This window comes from Labrus mixtus, chromosome 15 (assembly GCF_963584025.1).
Source record: "Labrus mixtus chromosome 15, fLabMix1.1, whole genome shotgun sequence".
Lineage (NCBI taxonomy): Eukaryota > Metazoa > Chordata > Actinopteri > Labriformes > Labridae > Labrus > Labrus mixtus.
Window position 1 is genome coordinate 27,134,295 of NC_083626.1, and position 19,203 is coordinate 27,153,497.

Consider the following 19,203-nt stretch of genomic DNA (forward strand, 5'->3'; position numbering starts at 1 on the left):
TAACTAAAGTGTGATGTTTAAAGACGAAATGAAGACATTAAGTGGTGGAAATGGACAGAGAGCAAACGAGGGGTGCAGACAGACATCTGAAAAAAGGTGAGAGACGACAGAAGATGACAAGGGAGGGATTATTCAGTAAAAGGGGGAAGAGAGAAAGAGGGGAACAAAAGACTTAGAAATGTAGAGAGAGAGAGAGGCATGAAAGAGAGAGAGAGAGAGCATGCAGAATAGAGGAAGTGAGAGCGAGCGGGTATGGAGACAGAGCAGGCAATGTGATCAAGCATCATGTGATTGAGCTGTGATCACACACAAAGATGATCACAGTGTTCACACATCTCAGGTTTCACAACTTCTGGCTTCTGAACTGAGCACCCCCCCCCCCCCCCCCCCCGGTACTTTACCACCACACTGACATCGTTCTTTTTGCATTGAAGGGGTAAAACACACTTCCATTTGTGTTCTGTGTGAAGCTCCTTGCATCATTATCCCTTAGTTTAAAATCCCGGCTGAACGGGGAAATATAAACATGTATGCTCACATATAGTGGCACATGAAACACACAAACGTGATGTAAAAAGCATTAAAAGAGTTGAACACACTCTTATTTAGTGCATAAAAGTGTTCAGATGTAATGACAAAATTACCCTGCACACACAAACACACTAACAAACACACACGCTGATAATTTCATGTGAAGATTTTCCTCATTGGACTGGATGAGTTTCTTATTTTAACATTTCAGTCAAAGGAAAACTGCAGCTATAAAGCTAACTTCCCCTCCAGCTGTCAGCTCTGTCTGTGAATGGGTCTGTGTGTGTGTGTGTGTGTGTGTGTGTGTGTGTGTGTGTGTGTGTGTGTGTGTGTGTGTGCGTGTGTGAAGGGGCAGAGTGTCCGTGTGTGTGTGTCTCTTTGTGTTTGATGCCAACACTCCACGAACTGGTGGAATATTCAGTGATACTTGTAACAGAGTTGATCCGTCAAAGAGAGACGAAAATCTTCAGCATTTTCGCGTCAAATATGATTCTGTTCAAAGTGTCACTTCTTGTTCAACAGACGAGTTCACGACCAGGTGAGAGCCCAGGTCAAAGGTCAATGCCAGATTTCAATTTGTACGCAAGACAAAACGAGTGGACATGCCAGAAAGGTGTGAAAATACGTCCAAAAAATAAGTTCAAAATGTTAGTGTGTCCACTAATGCCATTTTTTTTTTTGCATTGGCAGCGCCGGTTGTCAATACTAAACTACTGCAGTTCAGTTTTAAGCGCCCAAAGCACAAAAACGCCCTCAGAGTCAGCTGTTTGTTTGTCTCCCAAATGAAAAAAAAAGCTTTTGGATCACTGCCGCACACTTCTCCTTGACTGACCAATCAGACTGATGTAGGGGCGGGACTTCTGATATCAGCTTTTGGTGCGTTCCCATTTGATCTCAAAAGTCATAAAAACTGAGTTGCCGGTCTGAAACATCATCAGGAATGTTCCGATGTAAATGGAATTAACCATTTGTCAACAACAGCGGCGGAGGAGGAAGGACTCTGACTCGTCTTTTCGAGGGAACAGTTTCCAGGTTTAGCGCTGATGCTAATGCCACGACACGGTTTCTTTCTTGGTGATATTTTCTCAGCAAATAAACCGACCAAGTGGTCACTACTGACGGAATGAGAAGTCAACTTTCAGCAATGAGCGCCAATGAGAAGCGCTCTGAACAAGCGGCAATTTAAGCTGCATATTAGTGTGTCTGAATGCTAAAACACACAACACACACACACACACACACACACACACACACACACACACACACACACACGCACAGAGTCTTGATGTCAGTTTAGCTGCACAGTCAGAGCAAAAGACAGAGTCCCTTCCTCTCTTTTGTCTGCCCGCCCCATCTTTAATCACACAGAGCTATCACGTTTCTGCCTCTGTGTGTGTGTGTGTGTGTGTGTGTGTGTGTGTGTGTGAGGAGAGTGTGTGTGTGTCTCTGTGTTTGTGTGAAAAGGCAGGTTTGGACAAAAAGTGTGTGAATTATTATTTTTTTCAAAGTATGAGGCCTGAAGAAAAGAAAGAAAGAAAGAGAGAAAGAAAGAAGTGTACAGTTCGTTTGGAGCAGATGTGTCACTTCCTCTTTTTCAATGTATGTTTCAGTGTGTGAGTAAGTGTGTCACTGTGCGTGTGTGCTTATCTGAGTAGGCTAGAAGACACTAGAAAGACATAAAGACACTCACACACACACACAAAGTAGTTCATTCATTGTTATCCCATCTCTATCTCTGTAAATATTGTCTTAACCTTCTCATCCTGATAAGGTCAACAGGGCACACATGCTGTTTTCACACACAGAGCGAGCAGCAACCTCTCAGGTGTTGAAAGATCAAGCTGCAAAAAATCCTGCAGTTCATCGAGCGTCCACTCGAGGCAGTGTGCAGAAGCATCAGACGTCTCACACACACGCAGAAGCATCAGACGTCTCACACACACATAACATTCAACAGCAGAAACTAACATGTTATCATGGTAGTAGATCATGCCTTGATCGACACACACTGTACGGGGGTTTGAATCTTTTGACAACTTTTGGATTTTATGATTGATAAGTGTTATTCACAGGAGGGCGTGCAGCTGACATGATTGACAGGTGGGCGTGGTGTAACAGTTTGTCAGGAGGCTTAAAACCTGTCGTTAGGTCGACTGAAAGTTAGACCGAGACGGCATTTACAGCATGGCGACCGCCATCGATGGGACTCCAAAGCCCCCTGCAGTTACAGACGGGTGACGTCGCTCAGGCTACAATCCATGTCACCGACGCACACATACAAAAACACAAACACACACACTTGCCTATAAAAAAGTCAAACAGCCCAGTATATACTTCCAGCCTGTGAAGATCAGCGTCTTTGCACTGGAACACTGTTTCCCTCTCTGCACACTTTGGCAGCACAGATGGACTCACACAGCACGCCCAATAAAGAACACATTTAAATTCAGAGCGAGACACTGACAGGACTGTGTGTACTGCATGTACATCCAACAACACACAACAACACACACACACACACAGACACAAACACACATGCACACACAGCTGCACCTGCCAGCAGGGTTTAAGTAATTAAGCGTCCATTTTATGTATTAATCAGAGAGATTACTGCTCTGTAATCTCAGCACCCGATCACCAACAAGCCTCTCTGTGTGTGTATGTGTGAGTGTGTGTGTGTGTGTGTGTGTGTGTGTGTGTGTGTGTCTGACAGAGAGAGGTTGCAGTCATGGTAGTAGATCAAGGGACAGAGCAGTGAATTGAAAGAGAGATGGGATATGGGGCGGCGGAGTAAGGAGAGAGTCGCTTACTTTGTATCGACGTTAACATCTTAATGCATTCATAAAGAATAACATATCAGACTTTGTTAGCGACAGTATTTGAAAAGCTGGACTTATTTCCCCTTTGTTTTCTCAGTCTAATACAGAGACACAAACCACAAACTTGAAAAATGAACCCAATGCGAAAGTGAAAAGAAAATGCAGTACCTCAAGTGTCCACTCGAGGCTCTCTGCAAGCTCACACCAGTTAATCATTTTTTCCTCTTTGGCCCATTTAGAATAAATCAAACTTCTGCATCACCACTTCTGTCGATCTAAGGAGTTTATACTGAAAGCTTCCTACACCACATATCTTTCCCTCACACCTTCAGGCAGGATTACCTCACAGCTGAAGGTGAGTGGTGCACTTCTAAATAACTGAGAATGCAGTGGAGTCACAACAGCCCTCAGGTGAGGAAACACCTGTGCTCTTCCACTGAAACAGACTGCACCCTCGGCTGGAGGTCAACCACAAAACCTTCAAACAAAAACCTCTCAACTCAAACTGGAAATCAACAACAAACTCTGACAAAACTGAGGTGATATTTTCAAAGGTCGCTGGTTTTGTGGATTTTGAGTTTTGTATACACGGCTAGATTCTGTTTCTATGAATACATAGAAAAAGACTCGTTTTAAAGGCTGGGAACAAAGACTTTAAGTGTGTGTCATGTTGTGTTTATACGTTTTTTTACCACATACATCATATTATTTTGAGCTGTCACGTGTGATTCTGAAAACACGTATCTGGTGGAAGTGAGCTGTGTATTCTTAAATTACTGTCCCAACTTCTTACATTTCCCCTTCAGGTAAATGACACATTTAGCTCAAACAGACACTTTTAAAAAGTGTTTTTAAATGTGTTCATGTTATATTAGACACATTTAAGTTTCATCAAAGTTATTCTAGTTAACCAAAGATCTAAATATGTAAAAAAATAAGTTCTAATTGTGCTGATTTGGCTTGTTTTTTATCAATTCTGAAATGGTGCAGTTGGATTCTGGTGAGTTCTGGTTCAAGAAGGAAATATGCTTTATGAAGAAGAGGAGCCTCTTCAAACTCCTGCCCTGACATGTTAAACACTGCTAAACCGTCGCTAATGCACTGTTTAACGCACACACACAAGCTTACACACACACACGCACACACACACACACACACACACACACACACACACACACAAGCTTTGTACCCGCCTCTCTCTCTCTTTATCTGTCTCTCTTCATTTACTCCTTCTTTGAAAATGTCACACACACACTCCAAACTTTCACACTAAAACTCTCTCATACTTTACAATAGTCAACTACACACACACACACACACACACACACACACACACACACACACACACACACACACACACACACACACACACACTGTAAGTGGGTCTATAAATCCAGCCTTACAGCGGTGGTGACAGATTCAATGTTTTTCACCAGCGGGCTGAGCTGACAAACTATTTCAGCTCCCAAATTCATCTCCCCTCCCCTCCTTATATGGGCAAGACTGTCACACACACACACACACACACACACACACAAACACACACACACCCACTGACAAGATACATGCAATCAAGACAAATAGTCACGCGTGCCTAGTACTATAGCTGACAAATGAACACGTGCTACACATGCAGTTCTTTTTGTTTCATGTCTGCTCTCCAACAGGCTTTTCTTTTTGGTAGCCATGGGAGGGGGGGGGGGGGGGGGGGGGGGGGGGGGGGCGTGTCCATTGATGCCGCTTCTTGACAGCCTCAGTTTCAGAGCGCTTCTCATCTGCTCTCATTGTTGCTTGGTTACGACATTTAACTTCTGCCCCCCTGGATTAGATTCTCCTCCGCCATTGTTGTTGACAAAGCTGATGTCAGAAGATTTCTAGATTTGGATTGGTCGATGAGGGAGAAGTGACACAGCAGTGTTCCACAGGTTAGCTGTTTTCAGAGCGCTGTGGGCGCAGCGACAAACGGGCGCTTTTGCACTCAGTTCAGCGCTGAAATCATCATCGCTTAAGGTTACGTTAAAGGTGACGTAGCCTCAATAAAAGCACCTGATTGGATAAACGCACGGCTAGTCCGGGCGGTCTCTGGACTAGAATAGAGCTCTGGATTATTCTTGTCCGGTGAGCGCCCCTCTTGAAAACTCCCCGCAACGATCCCATAATGCATTGCGCGACTGCCTCTCTGGCTCTCCATAGGAAATGAACAGAAAGCGTTGAGGCGCTATCCGTCGCCTGAATGAGTGGAGCCGTACTGTTAGTGGACACAGGTCCTTAAGCTTTTCATTGTAGTAACGCAAGAAAAGCAGTTTGCTAACCAAATATTGAACATGCTATCTTTGGTATGGTCAACTTCATAAATCCCGTTCTATCCTGCACTAATGGAGAGATGTCCGAATGAGCGTCCGAGAAGTTCCATCTGAAAACTTTCAATTTTCAACATCGAAAATATCATTAGGATCTTTAGCACCAGCATACACATCTTCTATTCTTCCTGGGGTCCAACACACACACAAGGTCTGAAATTAACACCCGCCAAGCGCCAAATGCGGGTAGATTACTGCCTACAAATAATAAATAAAAGGCCAGCAAATATATTTTTTAACAATTTCTTAATTTCCTGATCTGATAAAATGATTGAATCTGTGACTTAAATCTGTTATTGATTAAACAGAACATAATGCCTTCTCAATTAAATGTACTGTAACAGATGTGTATGGGACAGAAAAACACAATTTGTTATTTTGGCCGGTAAAAAGTATATTTGGCCGGTGAATTTTTTAAACTACCCGCTGAGTCAAAAAGTTCATTTCGGACCCTGCACACACACTTAATACACACTTATACACAGAACAATATAACAAACAAAGCTCCTCTAACAGAGTTAACATATATGTTGTTGTTGTGTCCAGTGGATCAAATCTCCGAGACGTGCACTTTAAGGAAGTGAGAACAACGTTCTTGTCGAAGCTTGATGACAGTGCAGATTCATTATTATCTAAGAGAGCTTGGAAAGAGTTTCATCAGAGAGACAGCAGATAGTTTCCTCAATAACCCACAGAGGGGTTATTAAATCACATCAGTGTTAGAAACATTCAGCTCATAAACACTCCAATCAACCACGTGGACATCCAGAGACAAAATCAAACCCCCACTGTCCATGATACAGATTCAAAAGTCACAACATTAAGAGGGCGTTAAGGAGCCCTGTTTGAAAGGTGTCACATTCACGTGTCTGCACACACACACACACAGAGAGCTCACCAGAGAGGAGACGGTTCAGTGAAGTATCCACGATGGACGTCGGAAAGAAAGAAAGAACAAAACAGGTCGGACTTTTTAAGATTCTCTCGCTCGCTTTTGCTAACAGCTACGACTGCTCCATCAGTCTACACGTCTTCACTCCCATGAAGGAGGAAGAGAGACGAGAGGCAGTCCGAGGCAACAGGAAAGATGGAGAGAGCAAGAGAGAGAGAGAGAGGGAGAGAGAGAGAGAGAGAGAGAGACAGGAAACAGAGTCAGAGGTATTGTGACACAGCTTCTTGCTTCTTTCTGAAACTTGATGAATCAGACCTGGTGTCTACACACAAACACACACTTACACACTCACACCACACACGCCAACCCAACCCGACCAATCAGGAGTGCATAAACCTTTTCCATGCCACGATGGCTCACAAGAGCAAAGCGCTTCAAAACCAGCATGTGAATTCCTTCTTTCTCCAAACTTGGACACCTCTGGAGTCCAGTCTGGACTTGTCGACTTCTCTGTCTTTCACATTAACCCTCCATGTCCCTCGAGCTGCAGAGATGCCCCCCAGGCGTGCATGCATCACTCAGTAACATCTCTTCACGGCTCAGTCACGTCTTTCATTTTAATCTTTGATGGATAGGACAGTTAAAAAGGATGGAAGCTGATTTCAGGAGTGCTGAAAAGCTTCAGCGTTCATACTTTTTTCTTTTACTCTAAAACTCTTAAGAGTATAATCCAAACTTTTGTGGCATCACTTTCCTGTTTCACACCGGTGCAGGAACACCGTAGAACGAATGCATCCGGCTCAAGATGCTAAAAACTAAAATCCTGAGACTGAACCTGAGACAGGAAAGATCCTAAAAGGGCTGATTATAGATCACAACATTCACAGCGGTATCCTGTATGAAACTGTTTTCTCGGAGATGCTGCGATCCTGTTCAGCTTTGTTAAATACATTATGCTCATTTTGACTCTTTTCTGAGATTTGTTTCCAGCCTCCAGAACCCCTGACCCAATCTTTGCGCTACATGCACAAAGCATGAAGTTCCCGATCCTGATGCAGAAGATTCTCTGCACATGGCCACACATTAGCAGAGAACCCAGAGATTCTGCATCACGTTCAGGTTCAACGTGAATGTCTGAGGGTACCCCCGTCTCAGTCTCTGCTATTTCCTGTCGTCTGATCACTTCATGAACTTCTTAATACCAATCTGTCATCAAGAGACCAAAGTAACCACATAGCTTCAGACTCTGAGTAGTTTTCTGAACAGAATCCGGGCATGAAGGAAATTCTGATTTTAAGGATAATTGGAGAGTAATGATGAAAGAGAGAAAGTGACGGGCGAGTATAACGGAAAGGAGAGAGAGTGAAAGAATTCTAGGAGTGGGAGACAGAAGTCGGGATAGAGGGGAGGGGGAGACGAGACGGGACAGTGGGTGAGAGGTAGAGTTAATAAGAGAGGGGAGGAAAACGTTGGGAATGGGAGGAATGGGGGAGAGCAAGATAAGAAAACAGAGAGAGAGAGAGAGAGAGAGAATGAACAGACAGTTATATTTAGTCAACAGTGACATGTGAAAGTTTAATTTTGGAGAATGATCAAGAGGAGGGGGGCGGAGGGGGACTGTTGGAGTTCACACACATTACACATTTCTACTAACAGGTACACAACTGTAAGTCACAGTTAGGGCTTTCAGTGTTAACATGTTAATCACAATGCGACTAAGGTCTGGAATCGACTTTTTTTTTTAATCGCATAAATCATTTGCCTTTTTGGTCCCTTTCGGCACACCGTAGTAAAGCTAGCTAGCGATAGAAAGAAAACACTTTACTGCGTCTTTGAACGGCCCGTGTCATTTAAAAAGTTTCCCAGACGGCTCAGTGGACAAGACAAAAGTATTATGTACCTGTGACATTAAACATTTGATCTTTTCACCGTTCCCTTTAGTTCTTTTTATTAACTCAGGGAACTTCTCGATCTGTTGCAGTTTCCTTTTTTCCGTATTTAAGTTAATGTTGTAACTTGAACTCTCCTGGAAATCTTATTTTCTTTCAAAATTAACAGGAAGGGTTCCCTTGCCTTTAGAAACTACAAAACACAAGATAAAAGCATTAAAAAAAAGTTTTTAAAATGTAAAATAAATGGATTTTAAATATGCAATTTAAATATAAAATGAATTGCGATAAACTACTTACATTCAGTGATTAATCCAGATTTTAACGAGTGATCATTTGGCAGCCCTCGTTTAAACCGTGGCTTTGTTTTACTCTCTTCTTTGAAAGGAACTCAGTGACCTTGATGCCCTTATCGTCTCAGTCCACTGTGGTTCAACTAAACCAGCAGTGACTGAACTCTTTCAGACTACACTGTTCATTAAGTGAATGGCAGCTGTCAATGATATCATAGTTATCATTTATGAGATTTTAGAACCAGGATGTTGAGTATTTTGATAAAGCAGCTGTGATAAAAAAACAAGTGATGTATGTTTTCAATCAGCATTAAAGTTCAGACTCCACAGATATCTGAAAGGACTCTGAACGAGGGTCGGGGGTCAGAAGACTTGAGGCGCATGTTTTCAGACTGTTCTCTTGCAGGCAGATACATTTAGTTTAATTCCACAAACATTTTCATCAACAGCTGAACAAAGAAATCCAGAGAGAGAGAGAGAGAGAGGGAGAGAGAGAGGGATTAGGAAGAGGAGCAGTTGGTTTACCAGGACGTCCGTCATGTCGAGAGGGCGGGCAGTCGGTTAGTGTGTGAGTCGTCAGCGATGTTAGCAGGCCGGACACATGCATGTCATCCCCCCTTCTGCCTCGGACCTCTCCTTTATAAGTACACACACACACACACACACATACATACACAAGCACACACACGTGGTAATGCCAAAAATACAAATGCAACAACACGTCCAAGCAAATATGCCGCAAAAGAAGCATAAAACATTCAAACCACACAGTCATGCATGAATGTTTGATAGTCATGGACCAAAAACACAAACAAACACAACGTTTGCATGTTAAAGCAAAAACACACAGCACAGCAAAAAGATGAACCAACAATCCCAGATGGAGTTACATTCATCCAAAAGATAATACCACACACACACACACACACACACACACACACACACACACACAAAGAGAGAAAAAGGCCATATTTAGTACATGTGTATCTATATCAAAACTCTGAGAAACACATGTTTAATACATAACGTGGGACTGAGCTCTGATTGAAACAATAAGAATATTTCCCACAAACAAAACAGAAATAAGTGAATTCTTGTGTGTGTGCTTCCAAGAATGTTTCTTATGCAACTTTCTAAGGATGTCCCAACAACATCATCCAATCAAGCGTCACAGAGGCTTCGTTCACACTGCACGCCTAAATGCTCAAATTTTTTTTAAATGTGGCCAGCATCAGACTCGGCCGTGTGAACCGGTCACAGCCCTGAAGTGACCCGCATGCACAAAAAGAACAACAACAAACGTGTGACACGCAGCACGCTGAGAAGAGAGATGATTTCATAACAGGCAGCAGAACTGATGATCTACAACCCCCTGCAGACCAGCAAAGTGGGGCTGCATGATTCATCATAAGATAAATCCTCATCTTGATCCATCTACACATGATCTAATTTCTTAATGGCGAGTCACTTGATCGTATTTTCCCATAAATTCACATGTTCACTTGTTTTCTTCACAACTCTCCCAGGTGCTTAATCAGTCACTAACACACAGCGTAAAGCAAAACACACATTGTATTCATGAGTCAGGGTGGGCAACTGGCGGCCCGGGGGCCACATGCGGCCCCCATCAAGCCTCAATTTGGCCCCGATGTCAATTTTTACGTATCAATTAATTGGAAAACATGAAAAAATCTGCCATGAAATCATGAAATCATGAAAACCAGAAATATGTCCATAATAATATTTGATCACTGGTATATGTTGAGTTAAATTTGTGACATAATTGACTATAATCGTTTTTGTGTACTACAATTTGGCCCCCTGGCAGTGAGAGTTAAATGAATGTGGCCCTTGCTGTGACCCAAAGTTGCCCCATCCCTGCCATAGACTATCCTCTGAATCTGCCAAATACAACTTTACAGCATTGAAGTCACTTTAAGTGCTCGAAAATAAAATAAAAAGGAAAGGAGATGTACTTTCAGGAGATTTAATTTGAAGTCCAGTTTTTATGATATGTCTGTTGAAAGCTTTGGACAGCACTCACTTTTGAAATGTGCTTGTTAAAAAACACGAATCGTGATCTCAATGCTTAAGGAGAAAAATCCTGATTCAGTTATTGAGATTTTTGTTAGAGTACTTACATCACCTCAAACATTTCCCACAGTTTATCAAAACCAGCGAAATCCTGAATTTCATAGTTGGAACAGGACGTATGATGAGCCGCAATAACAGACATGACGAGTTTATCATTGTCGTGGATGTTACGTCAAAGGCCGCTATATAAGGAAGCGGGAGCTGCTGCTGAAAGCTGCCGTACTGATGCTTTATGTTCGGCTGTGATAAAAACGTCATGTACATTACAAAACATCGTCGGTAAACATATTCTCTTCCTCAGGTTGGTTTCACTGGTTCGTCTTCACTACTGTCAACGCAGAGTTCACTTTCAGGAGTTAGTTTTTGGGAATAGCAGAGAGAAGAAGAATATCTCCCATGACTCCCTGCCAGCCACAGCGTCACCTTTTTTTATGGTTTTGAATGAGAGCCCCGTGGTGGCAGAATTTACAAACTGTGCATTTAACTCGATGTGAAAGTGGCACACATCTGATTCGTAAAGATCAGATCCCATGTGACATGTGCTGTTCACATGGTCATAAAACAATCAGATCTGATCCACATAGGAGCAAAAAAAAAATCAGACCCAGGACACTTTTGCCTGCAGTGTGAACGCAGCCAGAGTCTTCTCTTGTTGTACCGCTGCTACTTTCATTCTATCGAGATGTGTGCAGCTTTCACACATTACAACTCCATTACACAAATCACTTGTTCTATAAATGAAGGAGGAGAATCCCTCAGTGCTGTAAGTGACTTTATTAAGGGGATCAGGTGTTGATCATGACTCTATTCACAGCCTCAGATTTGTGGGTGCCATAGAAATCCAATGTCTCAAGTTACATTACATAACAACGCTTCCAATGAGTTCCATGCAGCAAGACAAACACATTCAGGAAAAGAAGGAGGGAACTGGTGCAGATTAATACTCAGCACAAAGCAGATAAGGATTATTATGATAAATAGGCGACCACTGCAGAGTTTCAACTTCGGGTCGTATTGGACAAGTATAAGGATTAAAGGAATAAAGGAACTGTAATTCTAAACAAAAGCAGTGCTGAATCACCAATGGCTCTGCAAACTCAGAAGTATTAAATGCCTCCAATTATTGGACCGAATCATGACTTTAAAACCAGTTTTTATTTAACCAGACCAGGAACACAACACATGTAAGAACTGGGCCAAACTGGGGCTAGACCACCCAATGAACCCTTGACCAAACAAGACATGAAAAACCACCAAATATTGGACCAGAATATGACTTTATCAGTGATTAATATACAGCCCAATGAAAATGTTACCAAACACGGGATAAGATTCCACAAAATATCGGACCAGTACATGACTTGAACACTCTTATATTGGACCCCACCAAGGCTAAAACTCCATTTCCTCTTGGACCAACCAGGGTTAGAAGGAATTGGACCATTACATGACTCAGACCAGTGAATAACAGACAAAACCACGAAAGAATGATGCATCAAACCAAAATGCTGAATGTGCATACAATGGTTAACAGACACATCAAAACTGTCACGCAAAAAAAAACAAGTTTCTCAAAAAATATAATCGACTTCAAACAAAGAAATAAAAACGGTATCGATATGCAGGAAATAAAAAGGAACAGCTGTGAAAATCAAAGAGTTAAAAAACAATTTAGAGCTGGTGTATATTTAACAGCAGATTCCCTTTGGAAAGTTAGCCCTCGGGTTCGTTTTCCTTTGAAATCTTCCTCACGTGAGTAATTGAATTGCACATTGAAACCATGGGACAGAGATTAGAGGCAAGGTTGTTGCTCATCATGCCAATTAGTTTCAATAAGAGAAGCTAATGATGCTAAGAAGTCATTTTGGAGAAGTAGCAAGGACTAATTCAGGGACTTTGGTCTTCACCCTGGCCAGTGTTGAGGTCAAAGAAAACTTCATCAGCAGAGATTCACTTTCAGCAACAATCATAAGGCAAACTCTTATCTGACATTTTATAAACCGGACGACATTATAACTGGATGGATCCTTCTTTTAATTGGTAGACTAGAAAACACTGCAGCTTTGAGTTCTCCGGGAATGACTACAGCCTCGGGAAAAGGATCCTTTCAAATCTGATGTCCTTTTTCAAATTCATGTTATTCTAGGAATACCACAGTCCTAAATGGGCTGGGAAAACGCTATGCCTCCAATAGGATCAAAAATGCACTGTAGTCCAACCAAAAATAAGGCATGTTCATGTACCTGAGCATTGCCATTTTGGAGTTCTAGGGTTGCCCTCTGACACCAATGATGGAAATGATAGTTTTGTGTGGATTTTTATGAACTTACTCAAAAGAACTTGTTTTGACACCGACAGGCTGATATCATCATTGAATTGGTCTAATGAAATCTTACGGAAGTGACCCACAAAGACACGGACACATTTGCTAAGGGGATGCTTTAATGGAACCCGAAACAGCTGTTACACTGTTCTTTCCAAGGCCACCAAACTCCATCAAGAGTGCAATTTGGCAGCTGTTTCTGGACAAAAAAAGATCAGAAAAATGTTGACTTAAAAAAACAATCTGAGACCTGTCAGTTACAAGAGCAAGAACATTTAGTGGACCTCATTTGACCTGGCAAATTTGTCGACATCGCAGCCATTACACCCCGTTTCTGTGGAAGCAATGTACTGGACCAATTCCCAAACTTTCCTACCCTTCAGTTATTTAGACCTCTATGTCAAATGCACAAAATACTAATAAAGATATGCTCACGTGAGAGAATAGTTATACCACATAATAAAATTCAAATACACAGCAGAGGTGGAAAGAAAGACAGAAACAAACAGTAAGAGCAACAAGAAAAAACTAAGGGTATACAGAAGATGGAAAGACTGAGAGGCACAGGAAGGGAAGGTGATGACCTACCTAAAAAAAAAAGAGGAAGTATGCAACAGACACAATGAAGAAAGAGGCAGGAAGAGGAAGTGTGTACCAACTGGCAACAAGAAGTTGGAAAAAAACTTGAAGACTCTTGATCGGGTAAAAGTCGAGTGTCTGGGGGGTATGTTATGTTCCCTGATCTCAGAGTTGGGACCCCAAATTAACCACAGACTTCTGAGGGCTGTTGATCCAGGTTTCCATGGTGAAAAATCCCCAAATATATGCATGACACATCATATAGAGGGGGGTTGGGGAAGCATTTGATTACTGAGGGAATCTTTTTTTAAGCAAATGTGTTTGAAGTTCTTCAAACTTTTCCTCTTTTTCTTATTCAAGTGAGAATTAAGGTTTTATTTTATGCCAACAAACCTCTACAGGATAGCATTACACAATTCCCACTTCTCTTTCAAGAGGATTTCTGAGTGTTGTAACTTGAACCATCTACCAGAAAGGACCCCTACAATACAAGGATTTATGGGGATAAAAGGAGATGGATGTTGACATTTGATGGCCAGCGGCACCACATGCACAGGCACATCAAAAAGAAAACTGAAGAAATGTTAAGAGCTGTATTTTTAAGTATGACACCGGCTTCCACCTTTACTTCTGATTTCAAAAGCGCTTTCATGTGAAATGCCTTCACCGTCATGACTCATCAACAGACATTAACTGTACAATGAAGGGATGAACAGACTGACACTATGCTTTAACAAACTAATTTCCCCTTTTTATTATCTTCCTCTTTTAAGCGCCTTGCCAGAGGCTACACCTCATGATGCTTGAAGTCCAATAATGAATGTTAAAGATATAGTTTCAATATGTGCCATACAAGAGAATGTTTAAAACAAGACTGCAGTGGGACTGGCTAGCAGGAACCTAAAGTGTCAGTTTACCCTAAACACACCATGACGTACTGCAAGGTCACTATCAACTCACAATCAACAAAGACACAGTAGGAAAATGTGAGAATATTACAGTGATTTCTTGTATCCTCATTAACAAACCTTAGCTTATCAAATGCATGTGAGGATCTTTATCTCTTAAAGAGTTTCTTTCATCCCATGTTCAAAATGGTTGGACTGACATATGAGGAACAGCAATCACTGTTTATCTTCAGTCTATCAGTAATGTCCTGTACTTATTATGCTGATTAAATTAGCAAACTTAACTTAAAAAAGGTTCCTTTAGATGTGGTTAGCTTAGCTACCAGCACCATACAAGTAGTTTGTAAAATAATCTTATTTGTAAACTAACACATTTAAAAATGACTCGCTAACCAGTTAGTAAAACTGCCCCCCCAAAAAAACTCATAACATATTGAAACTGTATAGCAACTGAAAGAAACATTGTCAGAGGTTTGCCATTTTTTGGCCCATATGAATGTTGTCAACCAAAATTAGCTCAATTTGCTGTAAGTCATTGTTCAATCTGCACTGCAACATCAGCCAAGGATGTTACTAGCACCAGAAGCTAACTCTGAAGCTTACAACTCACTAGTTAGCACACCCCTAAATTTTCCTAATTAAAATAAATGAAAACAACATTGTCAGAGCTTTACTATTTTTTGGCCCAAAAGATTGTTGTCAAACCAAAATTAGCTGGATTTTCTACCTATAGGTCTCTTTCTTGTTCATTGCACAATAAGTACTGCGGTAGTAACTTCAGACAATGATGGAACTAGCGCCAGAAGCTACCTCTCAAGCTAACAACTCACTAGCTAAAACGCTAAATTGTCACAGTGTCAAAACTGAAAGCATCATTGTCAGAGCTTTGCCAATTTTGTTGTGCAAGTGCTGAATTGTACTATTTTAAAAATAATTTTGTAAAACTAAATAAACCAAACTAGCTAGCTAACATGGGTAGACTGCCTTCCATTTCAAATCATCGCGATAATAAAGCTACATGTCTCAGTAGCTAGCAGGCTTCCAAACTTTTGATGTTTTTACAAATACACTAATAAGTAATGTACTGATTCTTGTGTCACAAATGACAGAAAACACATGAAGCTTTGTAATTTTGTTTTGCAACAGAAGTCAACTAGCATTACTTCAAACATCTAGCTAGCATAGCTTTTTTAAATAAGCGCCGTTATTTTGCCGCCACAAACGCTTGCAAAACAACTTTAGATAAATGCAGTCATGTTTAAACTGATTGGAATTACTTTGATTTAAAGTATGCTAGTTTAACATGATACTTTAAAGTAACCTGTGTTATATAATAAGTGACCCGTCCTCCCCTTTAAAACATGCCTCAGAATATTACACGGTTTTCGACGGTTGACAAACGTTAGTGTGTAACGGTCGGACGTTAGTGTGTAACGGTTAAACGTTAGTGTATGTAAAGGTCGGACGTTAGTGTGTAACGGTCGGACGTTAGTGTGTAAAGGTCGGACATTAGTGTGTAACGGTTAAACGTTAGTGTATGTAAAGGTCGGACGTTAGTGTGTAACGGTTAAACGTTAGTGTATGTAAAGGTCGGACGTTAGTGTATGTAAAGGTCGGACGTTAGTGTGTAACGGTTAAACGTTAGTGTATGTAAAGGTCGGACGTTAGTGTATGTAAAGGTCGGACGTTAGTGTGTAACGGTTAAACGTTAGTGTATGTAAAGGTCGGACGTTAGTGTGTAACGGTTAAACGTTAGTGTATGTAAAGGTCGGACGTTAGTGTGTAACGGTTACACGTTAGTGTATGTAAAGGTCGGACGTTAGTGTGTAAAGGTCGGACGTTAGTGTGTAACGGTCGGACGTTAGTGTGTAACGGTTAAACGTTAGTGTATGTAAAGGTCGGACGTTAGTGTGTAACGGTTAAACGTTAGTGTATGTAAAGGTCGGACGTTAGTGTGTAACGGTCAGAAGCCAGTCATCTGTCATGGTTTCCAAACTCATTAACACATGAAAGTGAAGTGAAAGAGTTATCAATGAAGAGGAAGACATCGAAAATAAAGTTAGATAACACTTTCCGCGCCTTCTGTTTCAAAACGAATAAGCTGTGTGTGTGTGTGTGTGTGTGTGTGTGTGTGTGTGTGTGTGTGTGTGTTTGTGTGTGTGCGCTACACGAGTGTCCTGTTTTCTGTTACAGTTGAAGACGGGGCTCTTTTGAAACACTCCCACTGAAGTCGTTCAAAAACCCGTTTTCAAATCAACAGAAAATGAGGTTTGTTCGACTTCTTCGTCTTCTCTTCTGCCTGCTGTTCCTGACAAGGTGTCGAAGAGGTAAGAAAGGGGAGAAGGAAAGGAGGGGAGGGGAGGGGAGGAGGGAGGGAATCACGGAGACCGACCTTTTCCTCAACACCGCGGCGAGAGGAAAAGCCCCGCCGCTGACTGAGGACCGGGGGGGGGGGAGAATTAAACTGAAAGCACCCCCCCCCCCCTCCCCTCCCCTCCCGTGTTCAGGCTCGTTCATGCAGCCGATCAGATACTCACAATCTTGGCATTAATAAGGTCCGGAGGGCGGTATCCGCTGCGCTTTCGGAGGCACATCCGTGTGCTTTTTTTTATTATTATTTCTTCCTCTGCCGCTCCGCACGCGCACCGGTGAGGGAGGGGGGACAGATTTTTTTTTTTTTGATTTTTTTTTCTAAATATCCTGCTGCCGCTGCCGCCGCTGTATCAGAAGAAGGAGAAGAAGAAGAAGGAGTCCGCCTCCTCCCCCCTTCTGCTGCTATCCTCCTGCTCGGGTTTTTCCCAGAGAGAGAGAGAGAGAGAGAGAGAGAGAGAGTGAGAGAGAGAGAGACGTACAGAAAGAGTTTGTGAGTGAGAGAGAGAGAGCGAGAGACGCCCTGGTGGACAGAGGCGACACAGCGCATGCGCGGATTCACATTCATACAGGCAGTAGGAGACTAGGAGATCTCCTTTTTAAAACTTTACTTGCTGATTGAATATATTTACTTTTTTAATTTTTAATTACATACATTTCCTAAAAGATGTTTAATATAATATTTAATTAACTACATAACGACTGTAATCACATAATCATTTGTATTGAACATTTTACATAACATGTTTTTTTAGACCTTTAGGCGGAATATATTCTTTGCAACACTATCTTTTTTGTATTCATGCATGGGCCTCATTGATTTAATGTAAGTAAGCATGGGTTTTAAAGCCACTTATATTATTGATGGCCCTAACTTATAAAAGGTCAATGGATTCACGTTGTACAAACATTGGAAAACACCTTAAAAAGTAGCAGCTGTTTTAAGATATTAGTTATATACATGTTCATATATATGACAATATAGGCATGCAGTTTTAATAAAGACATCTTGAGGTGATTTCAGCTCATTTGCATGACTAATATCCCAGCACAACACAATTCAATTAAAAGTCTACGTTTATCCAACAGGAGACTAAAGCAGACAACAGAAATGTTGGAAGGTATTGTTCATATTTTAGGTTCCTCACCTGTTAGAACCCCGGGTTTGGTGAAAGTGAAGCGACCATAAAGTAGCCTACAGCCCTATAGACTAGCATTAGATATTGCTGACCAGAGGTTGAAACATTTGGGCCTCTCAACTCCTGCAAAGGATACATATTGATTTCTTGTTCTGGCACATCAAAGCAGGATATAAAACATTGTAATGTTATTTATGGGGCTAATCAGTGGAGTAAGGGGGGGAAACAGTAACCAAAAATTCAGAATGGAAGTGAAATAACCACAGAGGCTTTCCAGGTATATGGCTCCTTCTTTAATAGTATCTTAAAAGTTTACATGCAATATTATTATCAGTGTGTTCTGAAACATAAGTCCATGTTTCCTGTTCCCCTGTGTTGTGACTTGCATCAATAACAATGATATAAGTTAAATCAGGATAACCTGGTTCACTGGGGCTTTGCAGGCCATCGTTTACCACTCAGTGAGAGTAACAGAGGTGTTACTGGAGGCTGCCTGAAGCTCCGATTAAACGACAAAGAAGTTCAAAGGGAGACGACTCAGTAACACCTGTATGAGCTGCAAACACGAGGTACAGTTTACTGAAACAAGTGTTTGTGGTCCCTTATTATAAAATAGTATTAACGCCCAATATTCTTATTTAAATGCACAATGTAATGAGTGAAATCATGATACAGTGGATGTGTTTTTGTGTCCTACAGCTAAAAAATGATATGAAGTTACTAAAAGCTACAGCAGGGGGCGCCATACACCAGGAAGAGAGAGAAGGAGAGAGGAGGTTGCAGGTGCAAAATCAATCAAATCATGTTCTAAACAATGCACGGTTTATGAGTAGATTTTACGCTCTAGAGAAACATTTGCATTTTATTTAATTAATTCCACTGAAACGAGATGTCCTTCGATAATTGTGGGTATAAGTTCCTGATAACTTTTAACATTCAGCAATCCTCTATAGAGCTGCATGACTCAAGTAATTACTCCTTCTCCGTCCGTTCCATTGAAACTAAA

At 41.5% G+C, this 19,203-nt stretch overlaps 1 protein-coding gene and 1 long non-coding RNA gene across 5 annotated transcripts in view; both read right to left on the minus strand.

Annotated features, from left to right (window-relative positions):
• rgs19 (regulator of G protein signaling 19) overlaps nucleotides 1-17,506 on the minus strand; it is a 28,063-nt gene extending 10,557 nt beyond the window's left edge. Inside the window, exons 1-2 of one of the 4 annotated variants that reach the window (XM_061058322.1) lie at nucleotides 17,226-17,506; nucleotides 9,310-9,420 (exon numbers count right to left, since the gene is read on the minus strand). In XM_061058322.1, the coding sequence (XP_060914305.1) occupies nucleotides 9,310-9,324 (15 nt within the window). In that variant the 5' untranslated portion in view covers nucleotides 9,325-9,420; nucleotides 17,226-17,506. Of the gene's footprint in view, nucleotides 1-6,608; nucleotides 6,832-9,309; nucleotides 9,421-17,225 lie in introns of those variants that run through there. The other 3 variants (XM_061058320.1, XM_061058321.1, XM_061058324.1) reach the window with 3 other exon arrangements.
• LOC132990340 (uncharacterized) lies at nucleotides 2,037-2,581 on the minus strand. Its single transcript, XR_009676051.1, has 2 exons — nucleotides 2,445-2,581; nucleotides 2,037-2,384 (listed from the first exon to the last, which is right to left on the minus strand). It is a non-coding gene; the product is annotated as an uncharacterized LOC132990340 (long non-coding RNA).
• Nucleotides 17,507-19,203: the final 1,697 nt, after the last annotated feature.